The following is a 20744-nucleotide window of genomic DNA, read 5'->3' as shown; positions in this document are numbered from 1 at the left end:
GTGAATATGTCAGGTCATTAAAAAGAAAAGAATATTTCTCACAGCAGAAGTCAGCAAGTCATTTGTAACTGTAAATACATTAATATAAAATTAATAAAGTGTTGTAACAACAATCCAAGTGTGCAGTTGTCAAAGTATATTAATACATTAATATTGCTCCATATGTCCAGCAGCTGTAGACTGGAGGGGTCTCTCTGTTCAATTAAAACTGAAAAAAACCAAGCACATGTCAAGGTGTTAGATACTTTTAAGCCAAGACCTACGTTTTAAGCCTGACCTCCATTTGGATTTTATTTATTTATCTATATTTCAGCCTGTTTTCTTATAAACTAACTTACCATTTTAAGATTGTGTTCCTTTTTTGTATAAAACGGTGAGACAGCATTTCCTCAGTTGCTGTTGTGTAGCTCTTGCTTTGTATGCACACTTGTGCATGAATGTGTGTATGCACATAAGTATATGTAGGGGCTTTTATGTGAGCCAGTTACGTTTTGTTTGTATGGAAAAATGCTACATAAATAAAGTTGATTGAAGAGAATAAACACGAGTCACCCCAATGATGTCGTCATAATAAATCAATAACACATCAATAATAAATCGTACATGAGACAGCACGGAGGAGAAGTATACAGTGAATACTGAAGGACTTTAGGCAATGAAGATAAAATCAAAAATGTATGGATGCTTTCAAGAGGGAAAGGTATTATGTCAACAAAATGTGACGTCGACCCGGGCTCAGCCAATGGGCTCGCTGTGTGTCTGCAGTGGGAGGAATATTTTAACTGCGCTTTTAAAAAGCGAAGCTGCTCTCGGTTTTAAAAATAACGTGAGGTGAGAGTCGGCGTGTGTTGAGAGGAGCGCGCACGGACCCGGAGTGATACGGCACCAGTGCACCGGGCGACTGGGGGGGGGGGGCGGTTCATACTGGTTTCCTCTGGATGGCGGACACACACCCTGACAATCAACACGCGTGAATACATAATGTGAGTAAAACGTGTGACTGACTTCTATAGGATTATGAGTCTGTGTGAAGGGGGGGGGGGGGGGGGGGGCTGTGTGTGTGTGTAACGAGTGTGCGATGTGTGTGTTATATGTGTGTAATGCGTGCGTAATGTGTGTGTTTGAATGACGGCACACTGCAGAGCCTCACCCCGTGTGTGCAGATGTTTACATGTCGCCTCACACACACACACGCACGCACACACACACACACACACACACACACACACACACACACACACACACACACACACACACACACGCACACACACACACGTGTCTCTACACCACCGCTGTGTGATCCGCATGTTGATGCACCAACATCACAAACATCTATTCATGTTCGTTGTGTTGCTGTTTAGAGGAGGTGAAGATGGAGGATGAGGTCAAATGAATACACGTGTGTGTGTGCGTGTGTGTGTGTGTGTGTGTGTGTGTGTGTGTGTGTGTGTGTGTGTGTGTGTGCGTGTGTGTGTGTGTGTGTGTGTGTGTGACAGTCAGGGCCACTGTTGTGTCAAATTGCTTCAGTCACACTAAATTGATTTATTTTGATAATCCTTATCATCATGTGCGTGTGAATCCCCCATCGGCCCCTCTGCTTCCTCCGTCTCAAGCCTCTGTGTTTATATCTGCTTATATCTGTGCTGTAGTGAGAGAGAGAGAGAGAGAGAGAGAGAGAGAGAGAGAGAGAGAGAGGTTTTATTTCCAAATGAATCAGCCTCTGTGGGGTTTGTGTTGTAGCTTTGACTCTGCGTTGTTGTTCACTTTGGATTCCAGTGTGTTTAGAATGTGTTGTTGTTGTTGCTGTCGTATAACGATACAACAAGTCCATTGAATGACTGACTGACATTATGAGTTGTCTCGTGATAGGTCATTACATAATGGAGGAGCATTGTGATTGGCTGTTTCAGCAAAGATGTCCTGGGAGGAGTGGGCAAGGCTTTGGTAGTAGTGTGTGTGTGTGTGTGTGTGTGTGTGTGTGTGTGTGTGTGTGTGTGTGTGTGTGTGTGTGTGGGGGGGGGGGGTCTGTTTGTGTGTGTGTCTGTGTGTGCGTGCGTGCGTGAGTGCGTGCGAATACTTGCACTTGTATCTTTTTGAGGATCATTTTGAGCATAGACCTACAGATTGAGGACATTCTTGTAAAGTAGTTAGTTTATTTTGGTCAGTTGTCATTCTTCAAAAGGCTGTTCAAGTTATAATTATATAACTAGTTTTAGTTTTGGCTTGGGTAAAGTAAATGCTCATAGAGTAGGCAGGGGCTTGAGATGTTCATTATTAAAACCACAATAAGTTGTTAAAGTGAGGCTCAAGGGAAGGTTAGGGTCTCTTTAGGACCTTTTCCATTATAAACACTGACCTTGTCAGGTACAGTAGACGTCATGTAGACTGAAGCTCAGTCCCAACGAGGCTAAAGGTAATTTCTGAGGTCCTGGTTACGGTTAGAGATGAGAGGTAAGATGTGAATTGTGGTTGGTATACAATTAGTGGTTGAATTGGTCATGGTTACGGTTAGTGATAAGGTTTTGGTTAGGCTGTCCACAATAAAAGGAAGTCAATGTGGTGTCCTAACAAGGTTTGTGTGTGAATGAATGGTCCCATCTTACTGCACGTGGCCTATGTTGACAGTGATCTATGTTCTGAGGCGTGTCCGAGAACGACAGCATGTGACTATGTTGTACGATTCATAGAAAAAAAACGGGATAAGGGAGCGAGAGTGAGTGCCATAAAGTTATGTAATCAACGTCTGACACCTCCACTCCCAGTTCTTGGAAAATAAGTCAGTTACACAAGAGTATACAATGAAAAAAGTCCATCCTCACATAATGGAAGTACATGGAATTTTAATTTCTTAGAATTCCACAGCCCTCACTGGGAACAGTTTAACTGGAGCCACTCTCTCCAGAATAAATATTAAAACTAAACTACCTGTAGGGCTCAAATGGCTGAGGTAGGAAAATATGTTGTATGTCATTTGGACTAACTGTTAAAAGGAAGATAAGTCTTGTTATATGTGGTCTGGACAGTGTTAGATTAGTGTTCAAGTGTGTTGTTATGTTACAGCAGGTCAAGCTATATCCTGCTTTAACATTCATTATAAGTCATTAGAGCTGAACAGTCCTCCTTAGTGTTCTACATGGTGGCCAAAATATTAGTCTCTGAGTCAGAATACAGTGATATTGTATTTCTTCTCTTCTTCCTTTCTATCTTTCTTTCTGTCCTCCATCCTGATTTGTTGAATAAGTAGTTAGAACAGACACATGATTACATCTTTTGGATTGCACAACGTAGCTGTTTACCGTGTACTCTTACATGTGGTTACTTCCACGAATCAACAAAGTACAGCTATCAACACAACATAAACTAAACTCCTCGGTCCCCTGCCACTCGGAATATGTGTCCCTGCTCTTGTCTCCCTCCCTGTCTCAGGCGTTCCTGCCAAATCAACAACCCCACATGGCTCAGCCCCCCTCATTCCCTGTCTCCTTCTCTCTACACGGCCATGTTTGGCATTCTAAACAGACAGCATTAGAGGCTGTGGATGAAAAAGACTGGCCCGGCACCACATGATTAATCTTGTCCCTGATGAAGTGTACTGTAGAGAGGAAAAGGCATTTCAGTCACAGTTTTTGTTTTCAACACTAAGAAAACATATATCTATTTTTTGAAAGGTAGACTATTCTCTTATATTCATGCACTTACACACACACAAACAAAATATTGACAGCACCACAAGAATGGAGGAAAGAATGTGAAACTGTGTATGGAAACCTCAGCAGCTCGGTATTGCAAGAGTGGCCTGCCTGTGCAGGCAGTAACTGGACTCAGTGGATCAATAATGTATTTTGGTTGTAGTGGGAAGACAGGAGGGCTCTGTGGTCCATTTAAGGTCATTTGTTCAACTTGATGTAAATAAAACATTATTTTCTAGGCTGAAGACATGGTGAATAAGAAATCAACAAGGGTCACAATTTTCCTTTTGCTTTTCTCTCCCTGTCTGTGTCCAGTTGCAGACCATGAACTATGTGGGTCAGCTGGCGGGCCAGATGTTTGTGCAGGTCAAGGAGCTGTACAGAGGTCTGAACCCCGCAACACTGTCCGGATGCATCGATGTCATTGTGGTGCGGCAGCCCGATGGCTCCCTGCAGTGCTCCCCCTTTCACGTCCGCTTCGGCAAGATGGGTGTCCTGCGATCCCGTGAAAAACTGGTGAGATCAGAGTGCTGGCTCCCTCTCTCACAACTTTCTCATGCACAGTTTACTTGTGTTTTAAAACTTAGTCCTGAAGTAATGACACCAAAGTGCAAAAATAGGAAAGAAAAAATACAGATAAAGGCCCTTCATCCGAAATCGAATATGGATTCAAACCTGCTTGCACTGGTGTTCTTTGTGTTTTCCTGCGTCCTCCCACAGTCCAAAGACTTAGGTTAATTGGCGAATCTAAATTGCTTGTGAGTCGTGTGATTGGCTGGTGACCTGGGTGTACCCCATCTTTCAGCACAATGTCAGCTGGCCTTGGCTCCGGCCCTCCACAGCCCTCAGAGGACAAGCAGTATGGATAATGAATGGAACAATGAATATTCAGCAGGCTGAATTAGAAATGAGACAGAACTGGGTTACAGTACATTAAAAAGGAATGAAAGTACAGCAGCTCCGTGTATTGTGTACTGAAGGATGCATCTCTATTTCTTGACAATGGACAAAAGTTTGAGAAAGCTGTTTGTTGGGATATTGAAAGGTTCATAAACTTTTGAATTTATGGAGAAAAAAGATAATCTCAGAGTGAAGTTTTAAATACATGTTAGTGTGGTTTGAACATGTTAAAGAATGTTTCATGTGTCCTGCAGGTGGACATAGAGATCAATGGAGAGCCGGTGAGCTTGCACATGAAGCTGGGAGAGAATGGAGAGGCCTTCTTTGTCAAAGAGACGGAGAACATGCTGGTGAGTAGTGATTGACAGGGTCATAAAGAGACACGCACAAATATAGGAGGGGACATAACTTGCTGACATAAAGGTCGTTTGGCTACAGCTAAAATACAGATGGTGCTCCACTGGGAATCTTCTTGCTTTGTGGTCGCTCTTCACCAACAATTGATTAAGCCACAATGTACATGTATTTTTACAAACAAAAAATTCAGGATTCACATTCTGTTATAAGGCATTGTTTATGTTGTTGTTTTCTTTCATGGATATCCCAGGAAATAAGTCATTGATCATGATGAAATAATCTGATAAAAATTTGGTGCAGCTTGATTAAGTTTAAGGGGACGATTGGGCCATGATTGAAGTTTGTGCTCTACTGAGTGGGTGAAGCATTAAAGTTCTTTTATTAACTGCAGGATCGACTCTGGAAACTAAAACATTGACACAAATAGTGTGATTTTAAATCAGTGAATATTTTGACCTTTTTAAATCTTTGTATTTTCTTATACAATGGTGTCTGGAAAGCAGCTTGGCGATACAACACAATGTTTTGGGACGGGTCTGTTTGTATAGTCTGAAGATAAAATATGAATCAGCTGTTCATACTGCTATCAAACTACATTATATATCCTTAGAAATATTTTCATGGCCATACAATTAGTGTTTTACTCAATCAATCTTGCTACAGTGTATTCTTCTTGGTATTTGTGCTTGAATGCAAATGTGGTTCACTGGTAGATGCCAGCGAAGTCCACTGTGGAAAATACAGAGGCAACTGCACAACCATGTGGTTTTTTTCCTAGAGCCACCTTGCAATTGTCAGTGTGATAATGCCTCCACTAAATCAGACAAAGAAAAATCCTTACCCATCAAACTGCTGCTGTGCAAGTGGGCACCAACTCCATTTAAGTGCAAGCAATCAATAACAGGGAACCAGGTTTTCCTCCAGGTTTATGGAGGGAAGAGACAGAAAGAAATGAAGAAACAAAGAGGTGAGGGAAGGAGAACATGACAGAAAGATGGATGACAAATTAAGTCTGTCTGTTTTGAATGAAAAGTTTTAAAAAAACACAAACAATCTGCTGATCTGAGACCCTGCAAAAAATCTGGTAAAGACTTAAACATGGCATCTGAAATATGAGCTCATGGACAACAAGGAACATCCTGTCTGCCAGCAGGACGGTTCCTGGATATAAACCAACATGGAAGTACACTGTGTGCAGCACAAATGCAAACGTAGCAGAAAATAATCTGACGTGGGAACATTTATTTTTCTCTGACAACTGATTTTGTAAGGTGATTAGCAAGGACTCATGGGGGGATTTGGAGGGGGTGCTGAGATGACGTGAACAAGGATAAGTGACAAATCAGGAATTAAGAGTAATAATGTCACAATCCGAGAAGAGCCACTTCCCAATCTGAGGTATTACTTTGGTTAGAATTAGTTTTCATTTCTTAATGTCTCCCACAGTCAATAGGTTTCATTTATCTTTAGAGTGGGTCCTTCATTAATGTTGTGGTGCCTCAGCACTTAATAAATTGGAAAATAATGGCCTGTGTGTGTTCGTCAGTTTCGGCCTTGTGTCAAATCCTCTTTCTGTCCCTAGTCCCCCTCTGCAGAGTGGAAAACCACCCGGGGGCTATTTATAGCTCCACCAAATTCTTTGTTTCTACCAATGGTTGCACAGAGACTACTCCCAGACACTGGCGGACACTGATCTGTGTACAGTCCACAGAGAAGGGGAGACAGACGTCACACACACATACAGATACAGTGAGAGAGCAGGGCAAACAGGACACACAGCATGTGGCCAGCACAAGACAGACAAGGTCACACACACACACACACACACACACACACACACACACACACACACACACACACACACACACACACACACCTGATACAGGCCAGTAATGGTTTACTATGTTATCACCTCATCGATCTGAATGTAAAATGATCAACAGCGTTAATGAGGAACTACTTGACATCGACCCCAGTCCTCTCTTCCTCTCTGACCTGAGCCTCCTTCACAATCTCCACCTCTCTCTTCCTCCGGCTGGGGGCTTGTGTTCTGTCAAATAGATCCTACATGTGAAACATTAACCAAATGTTCCAGCAGAAATTAATCTTCACGCTGTTGAGCATCAGGCGCTTCTAAAAACCTTGCACATAAAAGGACACGTGGTGTGATCTCTCTTTATATGCATTGTCGGTCAGCTGAACGGTTGAAAATATGGTTGAAAATATACCCAAAAAGTGTCACATGCATTTATTTAAGTGTGCAGAAAATCCTATGGAAAGAAATAACATTTGCATCTTTGAGAGAAACATTATGTTCTTAGTCTTTGTTGCCTGAGGTACCAAAAACAGAGAAATGAACTGAATGGGGTGTCTGGCATGGACGTTTGCACTAATGCAATATGTTGGAAGCAGATTAGCTGTGACCCGTCATCGTGCACAGTCTGAGCCCTGTCCCTTCTCCTCACCCTTCAAAATAAACTGTGTGGAACTGTCTCATAGCACGTGCACTGCAAAGCATGTGTCGGCCTGCACTGCTCGGATCATCTCTTTAGGTCCCTCATTTCTCCTTGTGTCTGTCTCTTTCTGCTAGAGTCACTGTGGAGAGACGGCACCAGTGTGATAATGCTAATCTGAGCTCAACAGCAAATTCCCACTAGACCCCAAAACTAAATTGTATCTCTTCAGTCAGAACCATTTTCTACTCTCACATACATGATATATTTTTGTAAGCTGTGCCATCTACATTGGTCTTCATTGTATAGCTTAATTTCATCTCATGAAGTGAACCATGATGTCGGACCACAGCGACCTCATCTTATAACGTCATGCTCCTCTGTTGGCAGGAAGTTGTGCCGTCCTACTTGGCAACATCACCCATCATGTCAATCGGAGAGGAGTTAATGGAGTCCCAGCTGGGAAGGGGCCTTCCTCGTCACCATGGTAGGACCTAATAATAAAAAAGAGAACACATGCTTGTGCTTTTTTTAACCCCCGTACTGACGACAGCCACATGAGGCATTCAGTTTTCATGTTGTCTGTCCCACTCTTTAAAACATGATATCTGAAGAATGCCTTGAGGGAGTTTCTTCAAATTTGGTACAAGCATTCACTTAGACTCAAGGATGAACTGATTCAAAATTTAGTGGCCAAAGGTCAAGGTCACAGTGACCTCAAAAATATGTTTTTGATCTTGTGAACACATTAGCTTCAGACCTCATATGAGTTTGGGGAAAAAATGATTTAGACTGAAACTGCACTGGTAGATGGAGGCATACAACCACAGTGCAGTAATTGCAGTAATTCAACTTTTGAACAGTTTTCATGTTTCTGTCTTCACATAGACACCTTACCCTGTGGCTCGCTTCCCGTCCAGAGCCTGGGACACCAGCAAAGTGATGGTGTGGTGAACAAGAAGAGGAGGAAGAGGAGGAGGAAGATACGGCCAGAGGGAGCTGGAGGTGGAGGAGGGAGACGAGAAGAGAGTGGGGAAGAGACGGACGAAGACATGTTTACTATTGACTTGAGCTCGGACGAGGAAAGAGACGCTGACGTCAGCAGGTGTGTGTTTGTGTGTGTGTACGTGAGAAAGGGTGTGACTGTGTGTGTGAGGCTTACAGGGACGGTAGAAAATTAAAAACTCCCTTAGCATTCGACTATTTCTTTTGTTAATCTTTTTCTGTAGGAGGAGTTAGAGGAACCAAGCCTTTGTTAATGCTGCTCAGTCTGTTCCATTGCTGTTGTAAACAGCCTTTTTCATCAGGCACAATGTTGCTTGTGACTGTCTGAGCCACATTCACACACACACACTCATACAGTGTTTCTGTATGCTGTGCTTTTTCAATCATGCAACATTCACACACACAGCTGTCAGGGGTAATTTGGAGTACACAGTCTATCTTGCATGCAGACTGGAGGAGCCAGGGGATCAAACCACCAACCTTCTGGTGACGACAATCCACATGAATGTGCCTTTAAATATTACAGGCTACCTACATTCATAACCAATTCACATCATCAACTTTTGTTGTTAGGGGTTTGTGTTCGATTTAATTTATTAAATCCTTTCTGATATAATAAATATTGATTTCAAAAGCATCTGTTAAAGCAGTGAGAAGAGCTTTGGGAAATATAATGAAAATACCAGGGAAATATTTTCTCAAAGAAAGAAGCTGATGGAGAGAACATGTTTTCAGGACATTTTGCTTTGTTTAGTTCAGTGCATATCATTTCAGTGTGCATGTGGGTGCATGTTTGTGTTTATCTGCGTGAACGCCGAGTGCAAAGCAGCTCTACTTGCTGGATGAACTCCAGGGATTTGTCCTCTTCCCACAGTGCACTTTGTCTCTTTGAAGTAATGTATCGTACTGCCGTCCTTCCTGCAGGGGCTCCGAGCTTTTTTAAGGTCTGCTTGGCAGCATGGGAAAATTCCTGTGACCTTTTCCAAAACATGCAGAATGTGTAACTGCTTCATAGTGAATCGATGATGCTGTGTTATTCGTTTCAGTCGGGATATTTAATGACTGTAAAAAACAACATTTTATTTTATTTAGACCTGCAGAGAGATATTTATAATTATGTGTGTGTCTGTGTGTGTGTTTTTGTGATTAGGCTTATGTACAGTGATCATGGGACTACAGCCATCACCCATACACAACCCAGCACTGATTGGACTCGTTCTCAGAGGTATTGTTGGGACATAAAACACACACACACAAACGATGATGAACTAATCCTGGTCTAGAAAACAATTCTTAACGTTCTTATTTCTTATCTATTCAGTTAATTTTGTTCTCAGCATTTTAATACATGTATATGTGTTTTAATTCACTGTCCTCACTATAAGTAAATAAATTAACTGTCTTTCACTCTCTCTCTCTCCCTCTGTTTGTCCCTTTTTTCTGTTATTGCTCGTCTTTCTTTTTATCTTCCCTTAGTCAAGCGATTAAGGAGACTCTTTCCATCCCTCCACAATGTGGTCTGTCCTTCTCCTGTCCTCAGCAGACCTCTCACTTCCCTTCTCTTGTTAGGTATCACCTTCACTTTACCATCTCTCAGTGCTGCCAACCAAGTGAAGAAAAAGATACAATTGGTGCAATACAATTTTATTAATGAATCTTATGCTGCTGTATTTCATTGCTGTATTTTGAGGTTTATTTTGTTTCTGCTGTGAAGTACAAACTGAAATAAATCAAACATCTTACCATCTCTCTCCCAGCGGCCCTGATGATGATTCAAGGTCATCAACACCAAAGAGCGACTCAGAGCTAACCACTCAGGATAAAGACAACCCAGAAATGCTGTGGACCTGGGGGGAGCTGCCACAGGCTGCCCAGGTATAACTATATGATTATAAGTTCTCAGTCATTCTCTGATGTGTGACCACAATGGTAAATGTAGAAATACAGGGCTGGCAGTTCCATATTAGGTACGCACAAGCTGCAGCATGTTAGGGATGGAGCCCGAGTAGAAGAAGCCAACACATTTTTAAAATAAATTAGAATACACATTTGAATACCAATTAAAGCATTCTAATAGTATTTGTATATTTAAAAATTCTAAATATATTGGACTATATCAACACAGTGCTTAGAACAAGCACACGGGGAAGTTAGAGTTCGGGTTAGGATCAGCTTTACTAATATTGTGTGAAAACTCTGTCTCTACAGCCGGCCTTCCTGACTTCCCACCTGAAGCAGGAGCTGGCCCCCACAGTCTCCGTCCCACTGTCTGCCAACACTCACTTCAGAGCTATCAATGACAGAGGACCCCCTTCCCTCTCTCTCTATGGCCCCCAGCCAGGGGAGAGCACTGCTACTGGTGGGCATGAGGACCCTGAGGAAACCAGACACAAAGACAGAGATGGCCTATGTGATAAGACTGGGGACACGGCTGGAGGGGAGCAAGGTATTTATAAAGGGGACAAGTATGCTTCTTTTGTGCAAAGCATTCTCTAGATGTGCTCGGTCAAACATGTCCAGAAGTGTTTACTTGGTACTTTTCTAAGTTCCGACTCTCAGAACAGAACCTGCCATTTAGTGACCTCCAGAGGTTTTTTTTGAAACTTTTTCTTTATAACTGCTGAATGTTTCAGGTGTCCATCTGTGCATGAACCATGCATTTACAAGGTGCTCCTAAAGTTATTTTTGTTTGTTTCAGTAGATTGTTGAGCCATTACTTTTATTTATTGCCTCAATTGATTCTCTGTTGTTGTTTTATTTCCTTAGAGAGGCAGGTGGAGAATCTGGGGCCGTTGTGTACGGAGATTGAGCGTCTAACAGCCGGCTCAGTGTCTCCCAGGATTCTCCTCGATCATCTGGAAGAAGGTGGAAACAGAGGAAGTCCCATCAGAGCAACTGATTCACCATCCAAGAGGAAAGGTATGTTTCTGTGAGGAACACAAACAATTATCTTGAATGGGAAGTGTCAAGATATAAATATATCTTTAAATTTTGCTTCTAAACAAGTGCGATATATTCTTCTTTTCAGAAAAGAGAAGCCAACACCTGGGTTCTGATGGTGTGTACCTGGATGACCTTACAGAGCTAGAGCCTGAAGTCGCTGCTCTCTACTTTCCTAAAAGGTATCAGGATCTGAGTGGAACATGTTGATATTCTTAAAAGTACATTTCAAACCCACTTAATTATTCTGGCTTTTTTAAAAGGTAAAATCATTTTTATCATTATTGTTCATTATATTCTATTAGGCTTTACAACATTTTTAGTTTTTGATAATTATTATTATTTGTATAATTTATTGAATGTACTGCTGCTTAACTTTTTTTAATAGTTTTTAATGCTTGTTTTTGTTTTGACATTTTATTTCATTTTATCAGTCTCTTACTTCGAATGTTTAACTAATGTACAATTAATTTTGTCAATCACCTGTAAAGCACTTTGAATTTCATTTGATTGAAAGGTGCTGTACAAATAAAGTTTGACTGGTGCAACTCACCTCCTTGTTCTCATCATGGAGTTGTTGAGTCAGATCTATTTCTCGCAGAGTGAGTGTGTTTCTCTCTCTCCTCAGCGACGGAGGCGGCAGCTCGATGAAAGCAGACTCGGAGATGATGATGATGGGAGTGCGAGGGGGGAATCAATCGCCCCAGTCAGTGGGCAGCAGTGGGATGGACAGCGGCATGGACAGTCTGTCCGACCCGTTAGGAGACATGCCTCACGTCACCATCTCTTTGTGTGGAGGGCTCACAGACAACAAGGAGATAACAAGAGGTAGGTTCAGGAAGTAGCAAGGGGGCGCTGTCATCATTGATACCGCAAGCGATAAGAAAAAATAAAATACAAGTATATTAGAATGTTTTGAGTATACAAAATGAATATGAGTAGAAAACATGCAAGAGTCACTGCAAAGAATCTGAGACAGATTTAGCTCATCCAGTGCACAACGAAAATGAAGACTGATCAAGATCTATTTCACATTCCAGTGAAACATTGTGATACATTTTCAAAAAGTATAAGGTCACAGAGCTGACACTGAACAATATGTCTGTCGTTTGTGTGTGTGTGTGTGTGTGTGTGTGTGTGTGTGTGTGTGTGTGTGTGTGTGTGTGTGTGTGTGTGTGTGTGTGTGTGTGTGTGTGTGTGTGTGTGTGCGTGTGTTCTTCCTGACACAGAGCAGTTCCAGGAGAAGGCAGTTTCTTACAAGCAATTCTCAGAAAACCCATCTCTTATTGAGGACCCCAACCTGGTGGTGAAAATAGCAAACAAGTATGTTCGGTGATATTCAACACCACAGAGTGTTACACATTACTGCTGAGAGCAGACACTATGAACACCTGACAAACATGTCAGGTTTTAAGAAGTGCTTCTAACTCTCTTTACATCTGATGCAGATACTACAACTGGAACTCAGCAGCTCCCGTCATGCTGGCCATGCAGGTCTATCAGAAACCTCTGCCGCAGGTAAGACCACTGCAGTGACACACACATATGTTTCACTTTGACTGAATGTTTTGTGTCTTCAGTGTTGGTAGAAGTACTCAGATCTTTCGTTTATAGGATCCATTATTAGGAAATGTAGTCATAGTCAGGACTTGTGCAACAGTTTATATTATTGGATTACTTTTGCTTTGTTACTGTGTATGCTGTTGTAGTTTAAACTACAACATGTGTCATATTTGTGTGCCTCTGTGCCAGTGACAGCCAGTGGCCAGAGACATTATGTTTCGGCTTGTCTGACCGTCTGACTCTTGTGAACACGATATCTCATGAACACCTTCTGGGTCTTTCCTCTAACTTGGTACAAATAGCGACAGAGTTATCATGACCGTGATATATCAGGAACAACCATAGGGAATATCATTACATCTTGTACAAACATTCACAAAAGTCAAGGTCACTGTGACCTCACAAAACTCTTTTTTGCCTTGTGAACAATTTTTCTTAAGAATGCCTACAGATAATCCTTTCAAATTTGGCACAAATGTTCAATTAGACTCACAGATTAGCTGAATGGAATTTGGGAGGTCAAAGATCAAAGTCACGGTCAACATGTTTTTGTAAACTCTGCCTCTGGGGAATTCTTCAAATTTTGACCAGTTGTCACTTGGACGATGGACTAAGTGATATTATAATTATATTGTTATAATTATTATAATAATTATAATAATTATTTATTATTATTATTATTTTTTTTATTAATAAATTTGTTAGATGTTGTTTGTTGTGTCTACTCCCTGAATCACACCCCTGTGCACTCCAGAGCATTTTGTATGCAATTAAAGCTTCTTAACCTAATGTTTCACTCTGGTTCAGTGTTGTCATTGTCAGCATCTTCTCTTTATTTTAACCAATTGCTACAATGCTACTAAACGCTACCAAATAGAGTTTGTTCCTGGCTCTAATGATCATGGACACATCACATCAGAGCTGCCAGTGTTGTACCACAGTGAAATATTGTTTTTAATCTAACTGTCCTCCTAACACTTTGATAATGTCATGTCTTTATCCTCCTCCTTAATTTTGTTCCCTTTTAATTTGCACATTTTATTTCTCCCACCATTCACCCCTCCAAGTGTTGGTGTTTGAGTTACGTGTTTTCTGTGTTTTGGCTCTTCTCATACTGCCTCCCCGGCCTGTTTGGCTCCAGCCCGCCCCAGCCTGTATGATGTTTACTGGCTTTGCTTTCAGTGTTGGTCAGAGCATGTCTGTGTCTTGTCATTATTTACCATCTCTGTCAATCTGACCGTCTTTGTCTTGCATGCCTCCTTTTGCTGTGTCTTGCAGTATTTTTTCCTGCCGCTATCCAGTCACAGAATTCTCTTCTTCCTAGGTTTTACTTTAGATCCTTTGATTATTGTTTGCATGAACACTGCTCTTATTTTGGTGAGTTATTTAGAGTTGAGTGTTGTCTGAAATGTGTTGTTTGTTATGTTGTGTTTGACATTTTTGGTTCATTTGTTTGTGGGTTTATTTGTTTTTGACTCCGAGTTTATTTGAGTTTTACCATCATTTTTGAGTTGTATGTGCACGGTTGTCTTCAGGCCTCAGTGGAGAACATCATGAAGGAGAAGATGCCAAAGAAAGGAGGACGCTGGTGGTTCTCGTGGAGGAGCGGGAACAGTGAATCAAAATCGGTAAGTTCACACATTATTAGTGAAATCGTCTTTTCGGGGTTGTTTTTTCAGGCAATTAACTCAGTTGTTACTTTTGACCTTTGTGGAATTCAGGATTCAGTGTCAGAGGCCGGGGGAGTCGGAGGAGAGAGCCCCCTCACGATGGCCTCAGTCAACAGGTAACTTTTATTTCATTTGTGTGTGGTTCACTTTTTCAATTCCCACATTTCTCTGATGATCACTTCCGTTCTCATCAAATGAAATGGCCTCATCTTATACCAAAGTCCTCTTTGATTTTTCAGAATGAAGGATGATTCGTCCTCGAGTGATGAGGACCACAGATCCTCCAATCACGTGTCAGGATCCTGCCAGTCAGAGCCCATGATGAGTTCTGGCAGCATCTGCTATACGAAGACTCTGCGGCTCACCTCTGAGCAACTGGTACGTTTTCTTGCGCCTCCTGAAATATCCAAACAAGTTGGTTAATGGCAGCTTTGTGTCAATATTACATACTTATTGATTATTTACTACACAGACCCTCATTCATTCACTGCATTAAGCCTGCATTCTTGACTCAATACATTTAAATTAGAGATTCCTTGCAAAATTTTTCAGAATGACACAATTATTTTTTACAGGGTCATTGTGGGTAATTTCTGTTCTCCTGAGTTCTAGAGAAAAAGCAGAAAATTACACCTAATCTAATCTTTTTGATCTTTTATTAATGTGTTTCCTATAAGTAATACATATGAGTTTAGAGAAGATTTAATAATCAATATGAAATCCTGAAGGGACTGACTATGATAAAGCAAGCACGTGTGCAAAATAATATTAATGAAGAAGAGAGAGAAGAAGTATATTGTTGAGCTGCATATTTAAAATGGTCTCAGGAAAAGAATATTGGATGGAAAGATAGTTGGCTAAATTTTCAATATCTATATATAAAGTATCTTATTTTCACATTTTCATAGTGAAACAGCAGAATGAATCCACAACGACAATGTGAAAATAACCTTGTCATGCCCGTTCTTAAGTTGTATGATGTCACAGTAGACCATGTTACAAATTGAGGCCTACATATTGCTACATAAGATTGTTAGGAACACCCCACATATTGTTGTTGTGTTTCGTCATGTGTCTGAACTTGTCTCTTCATGCATGTGTTGTGTGTGTTTACAGGCCAGCCTGCAGCTGAAGGACGGTCCTAATGAGGTGGTGTTCAGTGTGACAACTCAGTATCAGGGTACCTGTCGCTGCAACGGCTCAATTTATCTTTGGAACTGGGATGACAAGATAGTCATCTCCGATATAGACGGAACCATCACAAGGTAAGAGACAGCAAGTTAGCCCGCCCTCTGAGAGTGGCTAGTTCACTTTCAGCTGTTCAGCAGTAGATGTCACACTTTACACAGATTTGGGCTCTCACATTCACATGAGAAAAATAAGCTGTAAAGTATATCTGGACTGTTGGTGTGATGTTGCCTCCCTCTTGTGTTGCTATAGGTCCGACACGCTGGGTCACATCCTCCCCAACCTGGGTAAAGACTGGACCCACCAGGGAATCGCACGGCTCTACCACAGAGTCAGCCTGTGAGTGCAACCTCACAGTCCGCACACACTGTACAGAGTGTAGTTGTAAGGACATCTGAATAAAGATTTTAAAATGAATATCCCCTTTATTTTTAAATTCATTCCTTATTATCCTTCAACGAAGTCACATTATTAGGAATTAAATATTTTACGTTTACATTTCTCCAACTGTCTGATCGTCACTCTCACGATCTTCTAAACCACAGTGCACAGCTAAATACAAGCTCTGTCTGTGTCACAGGAACGGATATAAATTCATGTACTGCTCGGCGAGGGCCATCGGCATGGCTGACATGACGAGAGGCTACCTGCACTGGGTCAACGAGAGGGGAACCATGCTGCCAATAGGTCCGGTGCTGCTCAGCCCCAGCAGCCTTTTCTCTGCCCTGCACAGGTCAGACACACAGCATGGGGATAAAAATGCTTTGTTGGAGCGATCTGACTTCATGTGGACTTGAAGCACAGCAGAAAACGATGTGTTAAATGTGATGTTTGTTTACTATTTTATGTTGTGTTGTTAAGGGAGGTGATTGAGAAGAAACCAGAGAAGTTTAAGATTGAGTGTCTCACAGACATTAAGCAGCTTTTCTACCCCAACACTGAACCTTTCTACGCTGCCTTTGGCAACAGAGCTACAGTAAGACGACTGCACACACACACACACACACACAGACACACACACACACACACACACACACACACACACACACACACACACACACCATGCAGATATTGAGGCTGCATTAAAGAGTGCCCCATGACTTGTCCTTCTTATGGTGATGCTGATCTTTTTTGTGTATTTGTGATTCCAGGATGTGTATTCCTATAAGGAGGTGGGTGTTCCACTCAACAGGATTTTTACTGTCAATCCCAAAGGGGAGCTCATACAGGAGCATGCCAAGACAAATATCTCCTCGTAAGTGATTTTCCATGCTTAATCCATGCAAGCAGTGCACATAAATATGTGAACGTCCCTAATTAAAACCTGTAAATGTCTCACTCTTAGCTTCGGGCGTCTCTGCGATATGGTCGACCATGTCTTTCCAGTCCTGATTCAAAACGGGGGCTCAGACCTCCCCTGCTCTGACACGTTTGACCAGAGCGACTACTGGAACAAAGCACTGCCTGATGGCGCCAACCAGGAGGAGGAAGAAGAAGAAGACCCACAGCCCCTTAAGACAAGCTGAGGAAACCCCATTGAATCCAGCACAGAGGTCACTGCACTCCAGCTCTTCTCGCAGTCGTCACACAACACTGCTGTCAATGGTTTTGTGATTGAAGTGAGTGGAGATGCTGGTTAGATTCATCTAAGAACTTTGAGAAATGTACTCAAACATATAGGGATTTAAGGAACTGAGCTCTGTGACTTAACATAGATAACTGTGACTACTGATTCAAAGTAGATGAAGATGTTTTCAGTGTTCCACGTAAACAAATTTTAGTGACATTCATTCATGCAACGGTGAGAACACAAGCAGTGCCAAGTAGGAAACCCTAGTAACTGAATCTATTGGAAAAGAGAAGTACAAGACCTCAAAGACAACAGTACAGGGAAAAAAATAGGAATTGATACAACTTGTGTCAGCAAAACAAGTGTGGGGGGGGGGACGTAGAGAAGTGCATTGACTCACGACACACAAACATCAGTAAAACTGCATAACACACCAGAACACATTTGAATTCTAGTCACCATTCTCTCCCACATCACATAGTATTTAAAGTTGTAGACAGAAAAGCAACAACACAGAACTCAAGCTTATGTGTCAGGGTTGGTTTGAAATCAATTTCTCTCCATTCATATCACCTAACAAACGTTTTCTGGATTTTGTACTAAACACAAGTAAGTATTAACAGATCTTTCTTTATTATAAGCATCAGCTATCACAGGCTGGCTATAGTTTAACAACAATAATAAGCAACAATAAATATATTCCATTGAGTTATTTAGATCTCAGTTTATTCTCTTCTTAAATCAGTTTTTTAGTTTTATATATTTTTATGGAAGGATTCTGGCTTTTCTTTTATCCATAACACACAGCAGACACTCAGCATCTTGCACCAGAAACAACACATGACACTATAGAAAAAAAAACCTTGGGAAAGTGCAGAAAAAACTAAAAGCACAGATCATGTATCCTGTCATCTTCTGTGCCCAACTCCTCATCGGCTCCAGCTAAAGGGGTGTGGTCATTTGACCGTGCTACTGTGAACAATTTTAGATTTCCAACAAAGTGCTCAGTCTGCTCCAGTACTCCAGGGACATGCAGGACAATGCAACTAACTTCAGTCTGTGTTCTTCACGTCTGTTTTTGATATACATACATGTGCGTGAACACAATAACTCAAGTGACATGCTAGAATGTAGAACATGAACCACTCACAGTGTGTGTTATTTCAATGACTAATGCTCATCAGTGCAATTACTGTATAAGGTTATACAGGATAAGGTCATGTTTTTTCAGTTTTATAATGTCAGTGCATAAATCAGTATAATTTCTGTCTTATATATTTATTATTTATTTGTGTATGTATACATACATATACATTTATGTATGTATATATATGCATCCGCACAAACACACATAGTTGTTCATAGATGTCTTTCATTATGCGTTCATCCACAAATAATATTTGCTGTAACGCAGTAATGGAAGATGGACGTCTGTCTGTTTAGTTTTTCAGCACTTATATAGATTTAACTTAGGGGAAACCACTGTAAATAATAATTAACAATATTCTTTTATGAAGTGAACTTTAAAAGAAGAATATTTTAAAATACTTGTTACTGGTTGTCATTCAAACACACGTGCATCCATTACTATAACTCTGTCTCCATGAAACCAGTGGCCACCTGTTGCCCTTAGAGGTGTCAGTTTCAACATGTGGCCACGAAAAGCCATAGATCAACATGCAGTATTTTAAGAAAGCCAATAGACTGATTCACTGTCGCTGATGTAAAGTCAGCTGGTAATTGGACGTTTTGTTTTGTTTCGTTGCCTCTGGTTCATCATGGGAAAAACGCTTTTACCTTTTTGGAACAATGAAAATAAGCGACATCTACCCAATGACCTCTGGAGTTGAATGTCCTACAGCTTCAAGAAAATTAAAAAAAATAATATGACTGTAGTTCCCTGCTGATTTTTTATTATTTGAAAATAATCTGAAAGTAATTCACCAGATTCTAGTTAGAAATCAACAGGGAAGTTTTTGCTCTGATATTAATGTGTGATATGTTGAAAAAATGTGAAAACTAAATGCCAGAATACAGTTAACAAGACCTCTGAGTATGTTATACCGTTTGAACATAGGATAGATATATGTATGATGCTGTACTGTGATCAGCTCTGCTTGAAGGAAAACTAGTCAGGAGTCCACTGAGAGGAATTCAGTGTAATCTATGTAAGAGGAAAAGATGCATGTTGTTGTAATGTTAAAACTGCATATATACATGGATGTAACATTGACTGTTTCTTCCCCTAATCTTGGTACGGCACTTAAAGAAAGGAACAGATTCAATAATGTGGCTTCCACAATTCATAACTATAAGATTTACAGTTATGAAACAGATTGTCTAAGTTTAGGGCTTTGACTTTGTTATGTATTTTTTTTAGTTTGTTTGGAAATAGTTTCTAAATTTAATCACAATCTGCTTATCCTTCAGCCATATTTATAGATCATTTTGTGATTTTTTTTCATAATAACATTATAAATATCTCCTTATTAGTAGATCTTATTAATGAAATGTGGAAGTGAAAATAAGAAAAGAGGGTTTTACTAATGCAACGCTCCTCCCTTATTTTAGAGTTAATCATCTCTCCGATGATGAATGTTCACCTCATTCTTTCTGTGAAAGATTTGTGAAAGGTCTTGACTAATTATCAAGTCTCTCTCTGTGTTGGCATGAATGTGGATCCGGTCTGATGTCCTGTGTCAAGGTTTTGCTTTGGGGCGCACTACAGGCAGCCTACAGCAGGGTGCAGTGCGAGCTGCTGTTACCAACGTTGTTGGAATAAATCTGTGCTACGAACAAATTTTTCAATAAACTCAAATTTGATTACTTCTGTGATACCCTTGTCAAATCAATGCTTCTTTCTCTGTTGTCTTATTGCAACTTGGAAATGAAACCTCAGCTGAACAGATATACTCTAACTCTGAGCAGTTTTCTCATGGTGTTTCCACATTATTGTATGGAGAGCTGCCACTGGGAGATTGTTTGCTGTATTAGTGGATCGGTTTCTGCTCTGGAGGGAGAAATGAATGTGAACAGCACGGCAGAGGGGCGGGAATCTCTGTTGTCTTGTATAATACGTAGCATCTGTTTCATGTTTAAAGACATAGTGGTGTTTTTAAATGAAGCTCAATGTTTAAATGCCCCTTTTCTTTCCTGCTGTGTCTCGTTCTCACACTCCTTTTCTTCTTACTGTTCAGTTTGAAATGTCAGTTATATTACATGGATGATGAAACACAGAACCCTGAGTGTCAGTTGTAGGAATGAAAACAAGAACTCTAGACATTTCTTTCCTCTCTGTTGTTTGAACCATTTCTTCACATTCCTTCAACTACTCCATTTTTCCCAAGTGTTACCGCTTGACCTCACACACGCCCACACGCAAACAGAGAGAGAAAGAGTGAGAGAGAAA

General features: G+C 40.9%; 1 protein-coding gene across 2 annotated transcripts; it reads left to right on the top strand.

Annotated features, from left to right (window-relative positions):
• Positions 1-918: 918 nt before the first annotated feature.
• On the top strand, positions 919-20161 carry lpin1a (lipin 1a). 2 transcript variants are annotated; one of them, XM_061068288.1, is made up of 23 exons: positions 919-983; positions 4005-4205; positions 4844-4939; positions 7790-7886; positions 8288-8504; positions 9555-9629; positions 9881-9973; positions 10162-10279; positions 10613-10850; positions 11171-11323; positions 11433-11526; positions 11973-12172; positions 12574-12667; positions 12793-12862; positions 14443-14535; positions 14629-14693; positions 14817-14955; positions 15694-15842; positions 16018-16104; positions 16346-16498; positions 16627-16741; positions 16917-17020; positions 17111-20161. In XM_061068288.1, exons 2-23 carry the CDS (start codon positions 4014-4016, stop codon positions 17289-17291), a joined length of 2823 nt encoding a protein of 940 aa, XP_060924271.1. In that variant the 5' UTR covers positions 919-983; positions 4005-4013; the 3' UTR covers positions 17292-20161. The 2 variants fall into 2 exon arrangements, with proteins under 2 accessions (XP_060924271.1, XP_060924272.1); XM_061068289.1 differs by lacking the exon at positions 9881-9973.
• The last annotated feature ends 583 nt before the right edge of the window (positions 20162-20744 follow it).

Source organism: Limanda limanda, chromosome 3 (assembly GCF_963576545.1).
Source record: "Limanda limanda chromosome 3, fLimLim1.1, whole genome shotgun sequence".
Classification (NCBI taxonomy): domain Eukaryota; kingdom Metazoa; phylum Chordata; class Actinopteri; order Pleuronectiformes; family Pleuronectidae; genus Limanda; species Limanda limanda.
The sequence above is the reverse complement of the archived record's forward strand: the minus strand, read 5'-3'. Positions and strand labels throughout refer to the sequence as shown.